General features: G+C 40.5%; 1 protein-coding gene across 1 annotated transcript in view; it reads left to right on the top strand.

The window, feature by feature from the left end:
- LOC118012628 (nuclear body protein SP140-like protein) overlaps positions 1-18,627 on the top strand; it is a 96,491-nt gene that overhangs the window by 67,605 nt on the left and 10,259 nt on the right. The window contains exons 19-23 of the mRNA XM_035008328.1: positions 68-112; positions 13,129-13,200; positions 14,515-14,562; positions 15,824-15,928; positions 17,882-18,024. Of these exons, the coding sequence (XP_034864219.1) occupies positions 68-112; positions 13,129-13,200; positions 14,515-14,562; positions 15,824-15,928; positions 17,882-18,024 (413 nt within the window). The remainder of the gene's footprint in view (positions 1-67; positions 113-13,128; positions 13,201-14,514; positions 14,563-15,823; positions 15,929-17,881; positions 18,025-18,627) is intronic.

The following is an 18,627-nucleotide window of genomic DNA, read 5'->3' as shown; positions in this document are numbered from 1 at the left end:
GGAATGAAGACTTTAAAGTACTTGAAGGTTACTGACATGTAAAGCTTATTTTCTTTTCTGTTTGAAGGGAAAAAGAGAAGATATATACATAAAAAAAGCAGTCTCCAAAAAGGTAAAAGTCTGAGAATTCACACCTGGGCACTTACTGCAACCCTGATCTTCCTGCCAGACCCATCTTTGCTGCACCCCTGAAATCTCCCAACTGGCTTTATAAATAATGAATTGTTTCGAGTACAGGCTAAGTTGTTGTAACAAAGAGAGCCCGAAATACAGTCGCTTAAACCATATAATTTATTTCTCTTTCATCAAACAGTCCAGAAAGGGAAGGAAGAAACTGCCTTCCTCAACACACAGTTTCCCTCTCTGGGTCCAAAAAAGCTAGTCTGGTTGCCATTGTCTCCCAACCAGTGGGAATGGGGAAAATGGGCCGGGATATCACCTATCGATTTCTTTTAATGGAAAGATCCAGAGTCTTCTGTTCACATCCTATTGCCCAAAACTTGGTCACATGGCCAGAGCTAGCTGCCAGTGAGGCCAAGAAATATAATCTGTAGTGAGCAGCCATGGGTTCAGCTGTAACTCTATTCCTATGGAAGAAAGAGAGAATGATTGTGGGGGACAAAGAGAAATCTGCCTACTTGCCTTTCACGTTTTTATCCAAAGTCACTGACTTTTTCATATTTGGAGGAAAACTCAGACTCTGTTGGTTCAAACCTGGCCTCTTGTCACCTAAGACCCTTGGCAAGAATAGGAGCTGGAACCTGATTGTAACACAGAGCTACATGGCCAGAGACAAGCTAGCCCTGAATGGGAAATAAGGGACCAGGGGAAAATGTTAGAAAGGTTTGTTGTAACTAATGAACATAGCCCTCAACAGAACAAGGAGAAACAGACAGAGGGAACTTGAATTAATTAAGCAGAAGCTAGAGTCCTGGTATCACATCAGATCTAAGCCTGGGACACAGTTATTTAAACCAAACTCAAGTAGAGCATGTGTCTTACTGTGTCCATGGAGCAGACGATGAAAAAGATGAGTGATGCTTCATTCTCTGCACCCGGTTCTGCAATTGCTATTTCCATTGTGTTTCTCCTTTTCTTCCTCCTCTTTGTCTCCTTTCTTTCCCCCTTCCCTCTCCCATTCTACTTGTTCTTCTTATAGAATTTCTTTCTTTTGTTCATTCTTTAACATCATACCATATGAAACACTGCTACTAAGCTTATATGGCACTCAGAGGTGGCTGGGCTTTTCTTGGGGAGTCGAAACATATCTGGATACATTTTGTTTCCTTTCCATTTCTTCTGATTATTTCTGTCATCTTATCATTTTATATATATGCACACACACACACACACATATATATAACTGTGCTCCTCCCATTTTATATATATATGTATTACACACATATATTTATGTAAATAATATAAAATTTAAACATATAAATAAATATATACATATATCTCTAGCATCTCTATCGTTTTATCTCCATATTTGCCTATTTCAGCTTAATTATTTCTTTTTCTTTTTTTAAATTTTATTTTATTTTATTATGTTATGTTAGTCACCATAAAATACATCATTAGTTTTTGATGTAGTGATCCATGATTCATTGTTTTTGTATAACACCCAGTGCTCCATGCAGTACGTGCCCTCCTTAATACCCATCACCGAGCTAACCAATCCCCCCACCCCCCTCCCCTCTAGAACCTTCAGTTTGTTTTTCAGAGTCCATAGTCTCTCATGGTTCATCTCCCCCTCCGATTTCCCCCCCTTCATTTTTCCCTTCCTTCTCCTAATGTCCTTCATGCTATTCCTTATGTTCCACAAATAAGTGAAACCATATGATAATTGACTTTCTTAGTTTGACTTATTTCATCTTAGCTATTTCTTAGGTTATACTTACCCAGGTCCAAGATCTTTGTTCCTCTGAGTTTTTGTGAAACCTGTCTTACCTGCTTTGTTAAAATGTTGGAATTGGTAGTTTAAGCACAAATTACTTTTGTTCCTTCTACTTCCTTTCCAAAACTGTTCTCTGAAACAGTTCTCTTCCTGCCCCAAGATGAAGTCTTAGGTAAGCCCCGGAGCTGTGCCAATCCCTTTTTGGCAGCAATGATATACTTATTCAATATTAAAGAGCCTGAGCTAATATAATATTGCAACTGGAAAACATGCAGTAAGGAAGTTGGGTGAGGCCAGCCTCTTCTCTTATCCACAATCTTGTCTAACCCTGCTCAGTATCTATGCTTTTAGCTAGTTCAAGTTGTGGAAGAGGGAGAGAAGGACGTAAGGGGCAGGAATAGCCCTCTTATGGGCTATGTCCTTCATGTCTCCCACATATAGAGGATGCATGAGCCATGTTTGTGGGTTCTTTAAAGAGCCCCTCTTTAGAAAGAATCTCTCCACCGAAGTTCCTCTAATGTAGGAGCTCCAGCTGATTACCTACCACTTCCCCTTAAGGGAGGTCCACACCCCTGCCAGGGTCATCTCGTCCATTCTGATCATCTTTCTGGACAGAATACTTTCAGGAAAAGCTAACTGAGCTCCTCCCTTCCCCAGAGGATCCCATGAGAATCATGCCTTCTCATGGTCCTACTGTCAGTGGGTGTGTAGCTGGTTCCCCATACAGTCACCATCTCTAGACTTGATTATATTCCCTATGCTATAATTTTTATACCTGTGACTTATTCATCCCATAACCAGAAGCCTGTATCTCCCACTCTCCTTCACCCATTTTGCTCATCCCCCACCTCCTCCTCTCTGGCATCAGTTTGTTCTCTGTATTTATGGATCTGTTTCTGCTTTTTGTTTGTCTGTTTTTTCATTTGTTTTATTTCTTACATGTCACATATAAGTGGAATTAAATGGTGTTTGTCTTTCTCTATCTGACTTATTTCATTTAGCAGAATACCTTCTAAGTCCATCCAGGTTGTCACAAATGGCAAGATCTTATCCTTTTTATGGCTGAGTAATATTCCATCTCTCATGCGTGTGCGTGCACGCGCGCACACACACACACACACCACATCTTCTTTAACCATTCATCTATCAGTGAATACTTCAATTGCTCCCATATTTTGGCTATTATAAATAATGCTGCAATAAACATAAGAATGCATAAATCTTTTTGAATTAGTATTTTTGTTTTCTATGGATAAATACCCAGTAGTGGAATTACCGGATCGTATGGTATTTCTATTTTTAATTTTTTGAGGAACCTCCATACTATTTTCCATAGTGGCTGCCCCAGTTTACATTCCCACCAACAGTGCACAAGGGTGCATTTTACTCCACATCCTCCCCAACACTTTTTTTTTTATTATGTTATGTTAATCACCATACATTACATCATTAGTTTTTGATGTAGTGTTCCATGATTCATTGTTTGCATATAACATCAGTGCTCCATGCAGAATGTGCACTCTCTAATACCAATAACCAGGCTAACCCATCCCCCCACCCCCCTCCCCTCTAGAACCCTCAGTTTGCTTCTCAGAGTCCATAGTCTCTCATGGTTCATCTCTCCCTCCGATTTCCCCCCCTTCATTCTTCCCCTCCTGCTATCTTCTTCTTTTTTTTTATTTTACATATAATGTATTATTTGTTTCAGACGTACAGGTCTGTGATTCAATAGTCCTACACAATTCACAGCGCTCACCATAGCACATACCCTCCCCAATGTCTATCACCCAGCCACCCCATCCCTCCCACCCCCCACCACTCCAGCAAACCTCAGTTTGTTTCCTGAGATTAAGAATTCCTCATATCAGTGAGGTCATATGATACATCTTTCTCTGATTGACTTATTTCGCTCAGCATAATACCCTCCAGTTCTATCCACGTTGTTGCAAATGGCAAGATTTCATTCCTTTTGATGGCTACATAATATTCCATTGTATATATATACCAAATCTTCTTTATCCATTCATCTGCTGATGGACATCTTGGCTCTTTCCATAGTTTGGCTATTGTGAACATTGCTGCTATAAACACTGGGGTGCACATACTCCTTCAGATCCCTACATTTGTATCTTTGGGGTAAATACCCAGTAGTGCAATTGCTGGATCGTATGGTAGCTCTTTTCAACTTTTTTAGGAACCTCCATACTGTTTTCCAGAGTGGCTACACTAGCCTGCATTCCCACCAACAGTGTAGGAGGGTTCCCCTTTCTCTGCATCCCCGCCAACATCTGTCATTTCCTGACTTGTTAATTTTAGCCATTCTGACTGGTGTGAGGTGGTATCTCATTGAGGTTTTGATTTGGATTTCCCTGATGCCGAGTGATGTTGAGCACTTTTTCATGTGTCTGTTGGCCATTTGGATGTCTTCTTTGGAAAAATGTCTGTTCATGTCTTCTGCCCATTTCTTGATTGGATCATTTGTTCTTTGGGTGTTGAGTTTAATAAGTTCTTTATAGATTTTGGATACTAGCCCATTATCTGATATGTCATTTGCAAATATCTTCTCCCATTCTGTCGGTTGTCTTTTGGTTTTGTTGACTGTTTCTTTTGCTGTGCAAAAGCTTTTTATCTTGATGAAGTCCCAACAGTTCATTTTTGCCCTTGCTTCCCTTGCCTTTGGCGATGTTTCTAGGAAGAAGTTGCTGCGGATGAGGTTGAAGAGGTTGCTGCCTGTGTTCTCCTTTAGGATTTTGATGGACTCCTGTCTCACATTTAGGTCTTTCATCCATTTTGAGTCTATTTTTGTGTGTGGTATAAGGAAATGGTCCAGTTTCATTCTTCTGCATGTGGCTGTCCAATTTTCCCAACACCATTTGTTGAAGAGACTGTCTTTTTTCCATTGGACATTCTTTTCTGCTTTGTCGAAGATTAGTTGACCATAGAGTTGAGGGTCCATTTCTGGGCTCTCTATTCTGTTCCATTGATCTATGTGTCTGTTTTTGTGCCAGTACCATACTGTCTTGATGATGACAGCTTTGTAATAGAGCTGGAAGTCTGGAATTGTAATGCCGCCAGCTTTGCTTTTCTTTTTCAACATTCTTCTGGCTATTTGGGGTCTTTTCTGGTTCCATACAAATTTTAGGATTATTTGTTCCATTTCTTTGAAAAAAGTGGATGGTATTTTGATAGGGATTGCATTAAATGTGTAGATTGCTCTAGGTAGCATAGACATTTTCACAGTATTTGTTCTTCCAATCCATGAGCATGGAATGTTTTTCCATTTGTTTGTGTCTTCCTTGATTTCTTTCATGAGTATTTTATAGTTTTCTGAGTACAGATTCTTTGCCTCTTTGGTTAGATTTATTCCTAGGTATCTTATGGTTTTGGGTTCAATTGTAAATGGGATCTACTCCTTAATTTCTCTTTCTTCTGTCTTGTTGTTGGTGTATAGGAACGTCACTGATTTCTGGGCATTGATTTTATATCCTGCCATTTTACTGAACTCCTATATGAGTTCTAGCAGTTTTGGGGTGGAGTCTTTTGGGTTTTCCACATAAAATATCATATCATCTGCAAAGAGTGAGAGTTTGACTTCTTTGCCGTTTTGGATGCCTTTTATTTCTTTTTGTTGTCTGATTGCTGTGGCTAGGACTTCTAATACTATGTTGAATAGCAGTGGTGATAGTGGACATCCCTGCCGTGTTCCTGACTTTAGGGGGAAAGCTCTCAGTTTCTCCCCATTGAGAATGATATTCACTGTGGGTTTTTCATAGATGGCTTTTATGATATTGAGGTATGTACCCGCTATCCCTACACTCTGAAGAGTTGTGATCAAGAAAAGATGCTGTACTTTGTCAAATGTTTTTTCTGCATCTATTGAGAGGATCATATGGTTCTTGTTCTTTCTTTTATTAATGTATTGTATCACATTGATTGATTTGTGGATGTTGAACCAACCTTGCAGCCCAGGAATAAATCCCACTTGGTCATGGTGAATAATCCTTTTAATGTACTGTTGTATCCTACTGGCTAGTATTTTGGTGAGAATTTTTGCATCCATGTTCATCAGGGATATTGGTCTGTAATTCTCCTTTTTGATGGGGTCTTTGTCTGGTTTGGGAATCAAGGTAGTGGTGGCCTCATAAAACGAGTTTGGAAGTTTTCCTTCCATTTCTATTTTTTGGAACACTTTCAGAAGAATACGTATTAATTCTTCTTTAAATGTTTGGTAGAATTCCCCTGGGAAGCCATCTGGTCCTGGGCTCTTGTTTGTTGGGAGATTTTTGATGACTGCTTCACTTTCCTTAGTGGTTATAGGTCTGTTCAGGTTTTCTATTTCTTCCTGGTTCAGTTTGGGTAGTTTATACATCTCTAGGAATGCATCCATTTCTTCCAGATTCTCTAATTTGCTGGCATATAGTTGCTCATAATATGTTCTTATAATTGTTTGTATTTCTTTGGTGTTGGTTGTGATCTCTCCTCTTTCATTCCTGATTTTATTTCTTTGGGTCATTTCTCTTTTCTTTTTGATAAGTCTGGCCAGGGGTTTATCAATCTTGTTAATTCTTTCAAAGAACCAGCTCCTAGTTTCGTTGATCTGTTCTACTGTTCTTTGGTTTCTATTTCATTGGTTTCTGCTCTGATCTTTATGATTTCTCTTCTCCTGCTGGGTCTAGGCTTTATTTGCTGTTCTTTCTCCAGCTCCTTTAGGTGTAGGGTTAGGTTGTATACTTGAGACCTTTCTTGTTTCTTGAGAAAGGCTTGTATTGCTATATACTTTCCTCTTAGGACTGCCTTTGCTGCATCCCAAAGATTTTGAACAGTTGTGTTTTCATTTCATTGGTTTCCATGAATTTTTTTATTCTTCTTTAATTTCCTGGCTGACCCATTCATTCTTTAGTAGGATGCTCTTTAGCCTCCATGTATTTGAGTTCATTCTGACTTTCCTCTTGTGATTGAGTTCTAGTTTCAAAGCATTGTGGTCTGAAAATATGCAGGGAATGATCCCAATCTTTTGGTACTGGTTGAGACTGATTTGTGACCTAGGATGTGATCTATCCTGGAGAATGTTCCATGGGCACTAGAGAAGAATGTGTATTCTGTTGCTTTGGGATGGAATGTTCTGAATATTTCTGTGAAGTCCATTTGGTCCAGTGTGTCATTTAAAGTCTTTATTTCCTTGTTGATCTTTTGCTTAGATGATCTGTCCATTTCAGTGAGGGGGGTGTTAAAGTCCCCCACTATTATTGTATTGTTGTCGATGTGTTTCCTTGCTTTTGTTATTAATTGGCTTATATAATTGGCTGCTCCCATGTTAGGGGCATAGATATTTACAATTGTTAGATCTTCTTGTTGGATAGACCCTTTAAGTAGGATATAGTGTCCTTCCTCATCTCTTATTATAGTCTTTGGTTTAAAATCTAATTTGTCTGATATAAGGATTGCCACCCCAGCTTTCTTTTGGTGTCCATTAGCATGGTAAATAGTTTTCCACCCCCTCACTTTCAATCTGGGGGTGTCTTTGGGTCTAAAATGAGTCTCTTGCAGACAGCATATCGATGGATCTTGTTTTTTTAGTCCAGTCTGATAGCCTGTGTCTTTTGATTGGGGCATTTAGCCCATTTACATTCAGGCTAACTATTGAAAGATAGGAATTTAGTGCCATTGTATTGCCTGTAAGGTGACTTACTGTACATTGTCTCTGTTCCTTTCTGGTCTATGTTGCTTTTAGGCTCTCTCTTTGCTTAGAGGACCCCTCTCAATATTTCTTGTAGGGCTGGTTTTGTGTTTGCAAATTCCTTTAGTTTTTGTTTGTCCTGGAAGCTTTTTATCTCTCCTTCTATTTTCAATGACAGCCTAGCTGGATATAGTATTCTTGACTGCATATTTTTCTCATTTAGTGCTCTGAATATATCATGCCAGTCCTTTCTGGCCTGCCAGGTCTCTGTGGATAGGTCTGTTGCCAATCTAATGTTTCTACCATTGCAGGTTACAGATCTCTTGTCCCGAGCTGCTTTCAGGATTTTCTCTTTGTCTCTGAGACTTGTAAGTTTTACTATTAGATGTTGGGGTGTTGACCTATTTTTATTGATTTTGAGAGGGGTTCTCTTTGCCTCCTGGACTTTGATGCCTGTTTCCTTCCCCAAATTAGGGAAGTCCTCTGCTATAATTTGCTCCAATATACCTTCTGTCCCTCTCTCTCTTTCTTCTTCTTCTGGGATCCCAATTATTCTAATGTTGTTTTGTCTTATGGTATCACTTATCTCTCAAATTCTGCCCTCGTGATCCAGTAGTTGTTTATCTCTCTTTTTCTCACCTTCTTTATTTTCCATCATTTGGTCCTCTATATCACTAATTCTCTCTTCTGCCTCATTTATCCTAGCAGTTAGAGCCTCCATTTTTTATTGCACCTCATTAATAGCCTTTTTGATTTCGACTTGGTTAGATTTTAGTTCTTTTATTTCTCCAGAAAGGGTTTCTCTAATAACTTCCATGCTTTTTTCAAGCCCAGCTAATATCTTTAAAATCATCATTCTGAACTCTAGTTCTGACATCTTACTAATGTCTGTATTGATTAGGTCCCTAATCAGTCGGTACTGCCTCTTGTTCTTTTTGTTGAGGTGATTTTTTCTGTCTTGTCATTTTGTCCAGAGGAGAATAGATGAATGAGAGAACAAAATGCTAACAGGGTAACAACGTCCCCAGAAAATATACACTAAACAAATCAGAAAAGACCTGAAACCAGGGGGGAAAAAAGGGAAAGAAAAAAGAAAAAGATAAAAACAAACAAACAGAACCAAAACAAAACAAAACAGAATATGATCAAATATGATCAGGCTGGTGCATAGATTAGTGCCACACACTAGATTTTGGGCATATTTTGGTCTGTTAGAAGAAAGTGCCTCCCAAAATTTTAAAGAAAGAAAAACTTATATATGTACAAAAATAAGGGTTAATATGATGAAGGGATGGAATATGACTGTAAAGATGAAAATTATAAAAGATTTTATAAAAGGAATTGATAAGATGTTGGTTGCAAAAGGAAAGAAGAGGATTAAAAAAAAGGGGAGAGAATGTGATCAGGCAGGAGACTAGAACAAAGCCTACACTAGAGATTTAGGGTATATTTTGATCTGTTAGAAGAAACTGTTTCCCAAAATTTTAAAGAGAGAACAACTTATATATATATACCAAAAATAAGGGTAACTACTATGAAGGGATAGAATATGACTCTAAAAATGAAAAATAAAAAAGATTTTTTTAAAAAAGGATTGATAAGATTTTGGTTGAAAAAGGGAAAAAGAAAAATTCAAAAAAAAAATTCACTTTGAAAGACTAAAGAATCATGGTAAAAAAGCCATGGATTCTATGTGCAGTATTCCCCTAGCGCTGGAGTTCTGCCTTTCTCATTGATCGGTAAACTTGGTCTTGGCTGGCTGTTCTTGCTGATCTCCTGGGGGAGGGGCCTATTGCCGTAGTTCCCAAATGTCTTTGCCGGAGGTGGAATTGCCCCGCCCTTGCCCAGTCCAGGCTAAATAATCTGCTCGGGTTGCTCTCCGGAGCTTTTGTTCCCTGCGAGCTTTCAGTATAGCTTTGGAGGCGGAGAGTGAAAATGGCGGCCTCCCAATCTCCACCCCAGAGGAGCCGAGAACTTGGGGCCCCGCTCCTCAGTGAGCCCCCAGAGAAAAGCCGTCAGTCACTCCCGTCTCCCCGGTCTCCGGCCACACTCCGTGCTCACCTGGCCTGTGACCGCGCGATTCTATCTCTGGCACCCGACCCCAGGTGGAATCTCCAAACCCAGCAGATCCCTGCGGTGCACTCCTGCACCGCTCCTTCCAGGGGAGGAAGGGGAGACTCTCCGGATCTGCCGCTTGTTGGGTCCCTGCTGGAGGAGCAGTGGCCCGACTGTGCCGCGGATCACGGTTTATGACAACCCTGAGCTGAGAGCACGCGCCTGAGCTCCATCTCTGCAGCCGGCTTCCCCTCTGCGATACCTGGGAGCTCTGCTGCACTCAGGCACCCCCGGTCTTTCTGTGACCCCGAGGGTCCTGAGACCACACTGTCCCGCGAGGCTTCCACCCCCAGCTTAGCCACCGGAGTGACGTCCCTCAGTGGAGCCGACTTCTAAAAGTTCCGATTTTGTGCTCCGCAGCTCTATCACTTGCCAGAAGCGGCCGACGGAGGCCCCCTCCCCTGCCGTCTATCCTCCCGAATATCGCCTCAGATTCACTTCTCCGCACGTCCTACCTTCCAGAAAGTGGTCGCTTTTCTGTTCAGAGAGTTGTTGCTATTCTTTTCTTCGATCTCCTGTTGAGTTTGTAGGTGTTCAGAATGGTTTGATCCCTATCCAGCTGAATTCCTGGGACCAGACGAAATCCAGGTCTCCTACTCCTCCGCCATCTTGCTCCGCCCCCAGGCTCCCCAACACTTTTTATTTCTTGTCCTTTTGATTCTAGTCATTCTGACAGGTATAAGGTAATATCTCATTGTGGTTTGGATTTGAATTTCCCTGATGATGAGTGATGCTGAACATCTTTTCATGTGTCTGTTGGCCAACTGTATGTTTTCATTGGAAAAAATGTCCACATCCTCTACCCATTTTCAACCAATTTTTTAAATGTTGAGTTGTATAACTTCTTTATATATTTTGGATATTTACCCTTTATTGGATATATATCATTTGTGAATATTTTCTCTCATTCAGTAGGTTGCCTTTTCATTTTGTTGATGTTTTTCCTTCACTGTGCAAAAGTTTTTATTTTGGTGTAGTCCTAATAGTTTATTTTGCTTTTATTTCCCTTGCCCGAGGACTCAGATCAGAAAAATGTTCCTGAGGCTGATGTCAAAGAGATTACTGCCTGTCTTTTCTTCTAGGAATTTTACATTTTCAGGTCTCACCTTTAGATCTTTAATCCATTTTGAGTTTACTTTTGTATATAGTATAAGAAAGTGGTCCAGTTTCCTTCCTTTGCATGTCCAGTTTTCCCAGCACCATTTGTTGAGGAGACTGTCTTTTCCTCATTGTATATTCTTCCCTCCTTTGTCAGAGGTTAATTGACCATATAAGTGTGAGTTTATTTCTGGGCTCTCTATTCTGTTCCATTGATCTGTGTGTCTCTTTTTTTGCCAATACCATACTGTTTTGATTACTACAGATTTGTAATATATTTTGAAATCTCAGAGTATGATGCCTCTAGCTTTGTTGTTCTTTCTCAAGATTGCTTTGGCTATTTGGGGTCTTTGTGGTTCCCTATAAATTCTAGTATTATTTGTTCTAGTTCTGTGAAAAATGTTGTTAGTATTTTCATAGATTGATTTTTATCCTTCATTCTGTTGATGTGGTGTATCACATTGATTGATTGGCAAATATTGAATCATCCTTGCATTTCTAGAATAAATTCCACTTGGTTGTGGTGAGTGATCTTTTTAATGAATTGTTGAATGCAGTTTGCTAATATTTTGTTAAGGATTTTTGCATCTTTGTTCATCAGGGATACTGGCCTATAGTTCTCTTTTCTTTTCTTTCTTTCTTTTTTTTTTTTTTTTGTAGTCTTTGTCTTGTTTTGGTATCAGGGTAATGCTGGTCTCATAGAATGTATCTGGAAGCTTTCCTTCCTCTTCTAGTTTTTTGAAATAGTTTGAGAAGAACAGGTATTAACTCTTCTCTAAATGTTTGGTAGAGTTCACCTGTGAATCCAACTGGTCCTGGACTTTTGGTTGTTGGGAGTTTTTTGATTGTCAATTCAATTCCATTACTAGTAATTGGTCTGTTTGGATTCTCTATTTCTTCCTAATTCAATTTTGGAAGATTGTGTATGTTTCTAGGAATTTATCCATTTCTTGTAGGTTGTCCAATGTGTTAACATATAATTTTTCATAGCAGTCTCTTACAATCCTTTGCATTTCTGTGGTATTCTTTTTTTTTCTTGTTTTTTTTAAATAATAATATATTTTTTTAAGATTTTATTTATTTATTTGAGAGAGAGAGAATGAGAGACAGAGAGCATGAGAGGGAGGAGGGTCAGAGGGAGAAGCAGACTCCCCGCCGAGCAGGGAGCCCGATGCGGGACTCGATCCTGTGACTCCAGGATCATGACCTGAGCTGAAGGCAGTAGCTTAACCAACTGAGCCACCCAGGCGCCCTGTGGTATTTGTTCTTATTTCTCCTCTTTCATTTCTGATTTTGTTTCCTCTCTCTTTTTCTCTTGATGAGTCTGGCTAAGAGTTTATTAATTTTGCTTATTTTTTCAAATAATTAGCTCTTTGTTTCCTTGGTATTTTCTATGGTTTTTTGTTTGTTTGTTTGTTTCTATTTCATCTGATCTTTATTATTTCTTTCCTTCTACTAACCTTGGGATTTATTTGTTCTTTTTCTAGTTCTATTAGGTATAAGGTTAGATTATGTATTTGAGATTTTTCTTGTTTCCTAAGGTATTCTTGTATCACTATAAATTTCCCTCTTAGAACTGCTTTTGCTGTGTCCCAAGGATTTTGGACTGTTGTGTTTTCATTTTCATTTGTTTCTATCTATTTTTTTATTTCTTCTTTGATTTCTTCATTGACTCATTGGTTGTTTAGTAGCATGTCAGCAGCATCATTTTTATTTTTATTTTTTTTTTGACGAGATAATTGGAAATAGTTTAATTTTGAGAAGCAGAGAGATTTTCTGTAGAGATATGCATCCAGCCACAAACATTTGAATCGGGATAAAGAATGACTTTTTTAGGAAAGCAATCACATGGTCTGCTCCAAAGACTTTAGAATTGGGTTAATGCAATTCTGCATGTTTGTAGGAGTGGGAACTTCAGTTGAGTGGGGCAATTTTGGGTCTACCTCTGATTCATGGGTAAATCCTATAATGTCTCTGAGTCTCTGTTTGACTACCTGAGATGTAGGGCATTGGATTAGAGCAATAGGTTCTTAACACTCATTACATGTTAGAATCATTTGCAAACCCTTAAAAACTTCACATTCACAGGTTTTTCTTGGGTGGAGCCCAGGCATTGGTATTCCTCAAAAGTCCCCCATATGATTCCGCTGAGCAGCCATGGCTGAGCACAACAGCTTGAGATGACTATAAGGTCCCCTCCTGGTGTTATGATCAGGCATTAAGGGAGCTTCGTGATCCCCTCCAGCTCACGTTGGGTCCTAACAGATGAAGACCCTGTTGTGAGAGCCAAAGGAAGCAGCATCATTTTTATATTTTATATTTTATATTTTTGTTTTCTCAGTGAGAAGGAAAGGCAGACATAGAATCCAAACTCTGAGTAACAGAGCCCTATGGAACAGAGGCAAACCAAAAGGTAAAAAGAAAAAATTTTTTTTAATTTAAAAAAAGTATACATTTTCCATTTTCAGTAACTAAATGTCTAAGTTATCATGCTTTATTCTATGCTTTTAGTAACAAACCTACTTCCGTATTGCTTTATGTAGCTGTACTGTTGAGAAATATATCAGATTTAGTCAATTTCCAAAATGTGACAGGGAGAGAAAGATGATAATACCACAAAAAGGTGATTTGGTGATGAATCTGCAACCAGACCTGGGGCCCAAGTGCCACTGCTGCACTCCTTCTGCCGAACTGATAACTTTCAGGGCTGGAAGTAGTTGTAGCCGTGAAACACTGTGTAATTCACAAGTGATGTAGCTGTCCTTCCTCATGTCCCATGACCTTGAGGTAATCGTATGGACTCGAGAGTGTCACTTTACCTCTTCTGCCTGGTTTACTCATCTATAAAGTAAGATAAATAATAATAGCTTGACTGCCCTCCAAGGCCCATCTCAGCCTCATATGGTTTTGGACCTCCTTGCTCATTTTTGCCACCGCTTTCAGCTCAAATATCTTCTTTCAGGTTTAACGTTTTGGGCAGCTATCTGACCTGTAGAATCCACCATAAAATCTCCCTTGGAACCCTGTATTACCACCTTTTATGTCTGTCTCTTTATTAAAGGAAATCTTCAGCACCTTCATTTAATCAGAATTTTTATCTGTGAGCATTGACTTTCTCATCTGTAAAATGAGGATAGTATTAGTTCCTGTTTGATAATTTGTTCTAAGGATGAAGTAAGTTAATAGAGGCAAGATCTAAGAATAGTTCTTGACACACAAGAAGCACTCAATAGATGTCTAACTTCAGTATATTTCTTACACAGTTGCTTCGGAAATCTACAAAACACAGTTTCAAATTTATTTGGAGATAATAGTAGAAGAAATATAGGATGAATCTCAGTTAAGTATCATCTTTGTAACTAAGTCTAGGCCAGGGTTCAGCAAACTATGGCCCACAGGACAAATCCAGCCCACTGACTATTTGTAAATAAAGTTTTCTTGGAACACAGCCACATCTTTTCATTTCCATATTATCTACGGATGCTTTCGTAATACAACAGCAGATCTGAATAGTCACAACAGCAATTACGTACCTTAAGTATTTACTATCTGTCAGTTTATAGGAAAAAGTTCCTGACTCCTGATTCATTCACACATTTGCCATTTTTCTTAAAGTACTAGACAGGCTTCTGAAAAGTTACATTTGAATGGTGTTTTTGTAAAACACTACTATTTGCAATGTAATGTTATAAACACAAACATTTGTGTTATTTTTTTACTTTCTCAGGGAGAAAAACAGTCATCTCCGGGTCTTTGAGAAGAGGCAGAAAAAGAGGTAAAAGGAAGTAAATAATATACTTTTAATAATTAAGTCTCTAAATTCTTATTTTATACTCTGTGTTTTGAGTGATTAATCGATTTTCTTAATTGGCTTTTAGAACAAGTAACAAATGTTAGGCTATTCATTGGCCTTGGTTAATTTCAACAACAAGACAAGATGGTATAACACCCACTCCATTGATTAGCCTAGTTGATCTGAGAGACCCCAGGCCTCCTTGGGTCTGTACAGGGCTTATTTGACTACACTGATAACTTTTGAGGAAGGAAATATAAAGAAAGAATATAAAGGTTATGACTCTCATGATATTTAGCTGACCCTTCTTTTGCCCACATAGAGAGCCACAGGTTGCCCATCAAGGGGGACCCTGGGTGGTAATACAAGACCTGTGTCCTAATTCCCAAACTTCCTTCGGATGTGTGACTTTGGATTATCATTTGTGGGTTTGTTTTTTTGGCCTCATTTTCCTTCTCTGTAAATGGGTGGGTGGCAGGTGAATTAGACTGAGTGACCTTCTAGGCCCACCCCAGCTCTAACAGAATAACTCTGGAAGGACCATGGCCACCCACCCTTCCCATTCCATAGAGAAGGCCCAGCATTTGTCTTTAATGAATCCCCCTCAGTGTTGGTCAGAAGGGCAGAAGCAGATGCTCCTGCTTCTGAAGTTCATTTTAAGACTTGCAAAGCCTGCTTCAGCAGAATCAGATCCCACTACCCCCACCCAAAGGATGTGCAGAGGTCCCCTCCCTGAGTAATTTGCAGTTCTAGCATGCTCTACCTTGAGTTTCCCTTTTAGCTGCAGAGAAAGCTCACATGAAGAAGTGCAACAAGCAGAGAGCAAGGAGAGAAGAGAGACACTGTCCCTGCTAGGTGCCCCATTGCAATCTTGCTTTCTGTCCCTGAGCTGATTCCTCAAGCAGGGAGACAAAACTAAAAGTTGAGGTTTTATCTCCAGCTACATAACTTCAAAGCAATAATATGGCGGGAGGAAATCATTGCACAATGGGGAGTTGTGGTCAACAAATTTGGAGATTCAGACACCTCCACACAAAGCTTTTAATGTAGGGTTTTGGAGAATGACATTATCTTTGTGCTTCTAATCTGCCATAGAAGAAAGACCTAGAAGGGTAATGAGTTCATGGGGAAAAGCCCTCCCATACATTTTAAATGATAAAAGAAAGATCTCAAGATGGATGAGATCAAAACAGTGCATAGTTGTAGAGAAAGATGGAATGAAAAAAATAATGCTTCTTTGCAGGTCCAAGAATTCCCAGAGATACACGTATGAATTTTTGCCTTCCGGAACTTCCCGTGACCTGTGGAGAGGCAAAGGGGATTTTATATAAGGAGAAAATGAAACAAGGTGGATTTCATGATCTTCTATGCTTTTCAACTGGAAAATACCCATGTGAATAATATATTATTCAGGGGGTAGACGCCTGTGTCAGGGGTCTCCCAAGACCATCCCTAGGTTTGGTGATTCACTAGGAGAACTCATAGGACTCAGCATATAGTGAACTCATGGTGATGATTTATTAGATTAAAAAGGGTACAAAGCAAAATCAAGGAAGGAAAAGACACACAGGACAAAGTCCAAAGGAAACCAGGTGCCAGTGTCCAAGAGTCTCTCCCGATAGAGTCACACAGGACGCACTTAATTCTCTAGCAATGAATTGTAGCAATACATGTGAAATGCCGTCTACCAGAGAGACTGCCCCCAGCCTTGGAGTCCAGGTTTTTATCAGGGGTTAGTCACGTAGGTGTCCTCTGCCTGGCACAACGCCAAAATTTCAGACTCCCCGAAGAAGAGCAGGTGTTCGGCAGAAACCATTTATATTGTTTATGTAAACAGCTTAGGACAGTGAGACACTCTTTAAAGGTCTGGGAATCGTGAGACCCCTGCCCAAATGCAAGTTCCCCAATGCCAACCAAGAGCCAACCTTGCAAGCAGACCTTTCTAAAGATAGCAGCCCCTGCTCTGACCCATTAGCTCTTTTCTGTACAGCATCCCAGATAAGCTGGAGGAAAGATGGCATTTCCACACTTATAATTAATAAACATAACAGGACATCTCTCCTTTCCCCATGGAAAATGTCCACAGGATGCCCATCCAGCACCCAATGCAAGACCAAGTGCTTCAATATCAGGGTGGAATATGTACACATTTGGGAAATCTGGCAATAACCTTCACAGCCCCATTCCCCTTAACATCTGTATGGCCTTACGCTAATGGGAGGGAGCCCAGGATTTAGAATTAGAGGACCCGGATTCAAGTTCCAGTGATACCACGAGTGTCTTTTCCATCTAGACCAAATCGCTAGTCTCTTATCCTGAACTTCCTCCCGGACAAAATGGGCATAATAAAAAAACTTGCCTCACCATGCTATTATGAGGGGGGGAAATGAGATGGCAGATATAAAATACTTTGCAAATCGTAACTGTTAAAGTACAGTACAAATGTTCATCTGTCATAATTGATTCCCCCCACCCAAATATAGTTCTCTAGGCACCAACATGTATCAATGTTTGCCCTGTGACCATATTGTAGATGTATAATTTAACTTTTCCCACTTGATGACATTTCCATAATCACTTTTCCCATAGAGTAGTTATGAGTCCAAAATATGAGAAATAATTTTTTTTGAGAGAGAGAGAGAGAGAGGAAGAGAGAGAGAGAGGAGGAAGAGGCAGAGGGAGAGGGAGAGGGAGAGAGAGAATCCCAAGCAGGCTCCATGCCCAGTGCGGAGCCCAATGCGGGGCTTGATCTCACCGCCCTGAGATCCTGACCTGAGCTGAAATCAAGAGTCAGATGCTCAACTGACTGAGCCACCCAGGTGCCCCCAAAATATGAGAAATAATTGATTACCATCAGCTGGATGACCGACATCGTACAAGAGGAAGCAGGTGCAGCTGTGGTGACAGCTCCTACATGGCCACCCGTGTGGCTTCGTCTGTCCCCCCTGAAACTCAGCCTGGCTCTCAGAGAAGGGGAGGAAAAGAATCCTGCTCATTCATCTTCAGAGCCTTTCAGTTTTTTCTCTTTTAAATATAGTGAAATACTTTTTTAAAATAAACGTTGGTGCTAATTATTGTCCTCGTTAAACAAAAGTCAAAGACGGGTGCACACAGGACTGGAAGTCCTGTCCCGCCCCTGCCTTCTGGGCTGCCTGGGGGGCCGCTGAGAGCCATCTCGGTTTTCCTGCTGTAGATTCTGAGCCCAAGACAGGTGGCTCGGGTGCATGGCGAAGGCCACATTCTGGGGGTTCTCTGGTTGGTGGGGGGCACTCCCTGGCAACTCCTTGTTTTGGTCTCACAGGAACCTCAGAGAAGTGTATAAAGGGTAAGGATGGAAGATGGTTTACCTTCAGGGAATTCGAAGTTGAAGGAAACTACTCACGGTCCAAGAACTGGAAGATGAGTGTGAGATGTGGTGGATTCCCCCTGAAAGACCTGATTAAGGTATCCCAATGATAAGCGGCTTACATGCAGGGTTTAGTGTCACTGTTCACCAGCTCCAAGCATTAGCAGAATTTCTCAGTGTCCAGAAAACTGTCACGATGCCCTCGCCCAGGTCACAATGCATGTGTTACTAACATTGCACTCGGAAGCATTCTGGCTGCTTTATAGTACAGCTTAGTCCTCCAAATGCATGAACTCTTATCCTTTTGAAGGTCAGACAGGAAATTGTGGCTCTGACGGGGTCATGAATAATTGCCACTGTGTAATGTGGTCACAGGAAAGTAATTTAAATGAGAGGTGGGGGTCTTGGACTTTGGAGGCTGGAGGAAGGAATCTGGACCCTTCCTTTAATCATGGAGGGATCGTGGGAGGGTTTGGGGTTACGGACTGACTGACACAGGTGACACACTGCTTTAGAAGTATTAATCTGATCAGAGAATGCAGGATGGGTTGGAGGGTGGAGTGCTGGCAGCCATGAAGACCTCACATGACCTTCACCGCCTCTGTGCCTGATCCACCCATGCGAGGCCCGCGAGGCCCAGCTCAAACAGCACCTTCTCACCACACCTGTTGCCCGTCGCTGCTCTAACAGCTCTTTACAAC

The sequence above is a fragment of the Mirounga leonina genome, unplaced genomic scaffold (genome assembly GCF_011800145.1).
Source record: "Mirounga leonina isolate KUSES-001 unplaced genomic scaffold, KU_Mleo_1.0 Mir_151, whole genome shotgun sequence".
Taxonomy (NCBI): domain Eukaryota; kingdom Metazoa; phylum Chordata; class Mammalia; order Carnivora; family Phocidae; genus Mirounga; species Mirounga leonina.
This window is presented reverse-complemented; position numbering and strand designations above follow the sequence as displayed.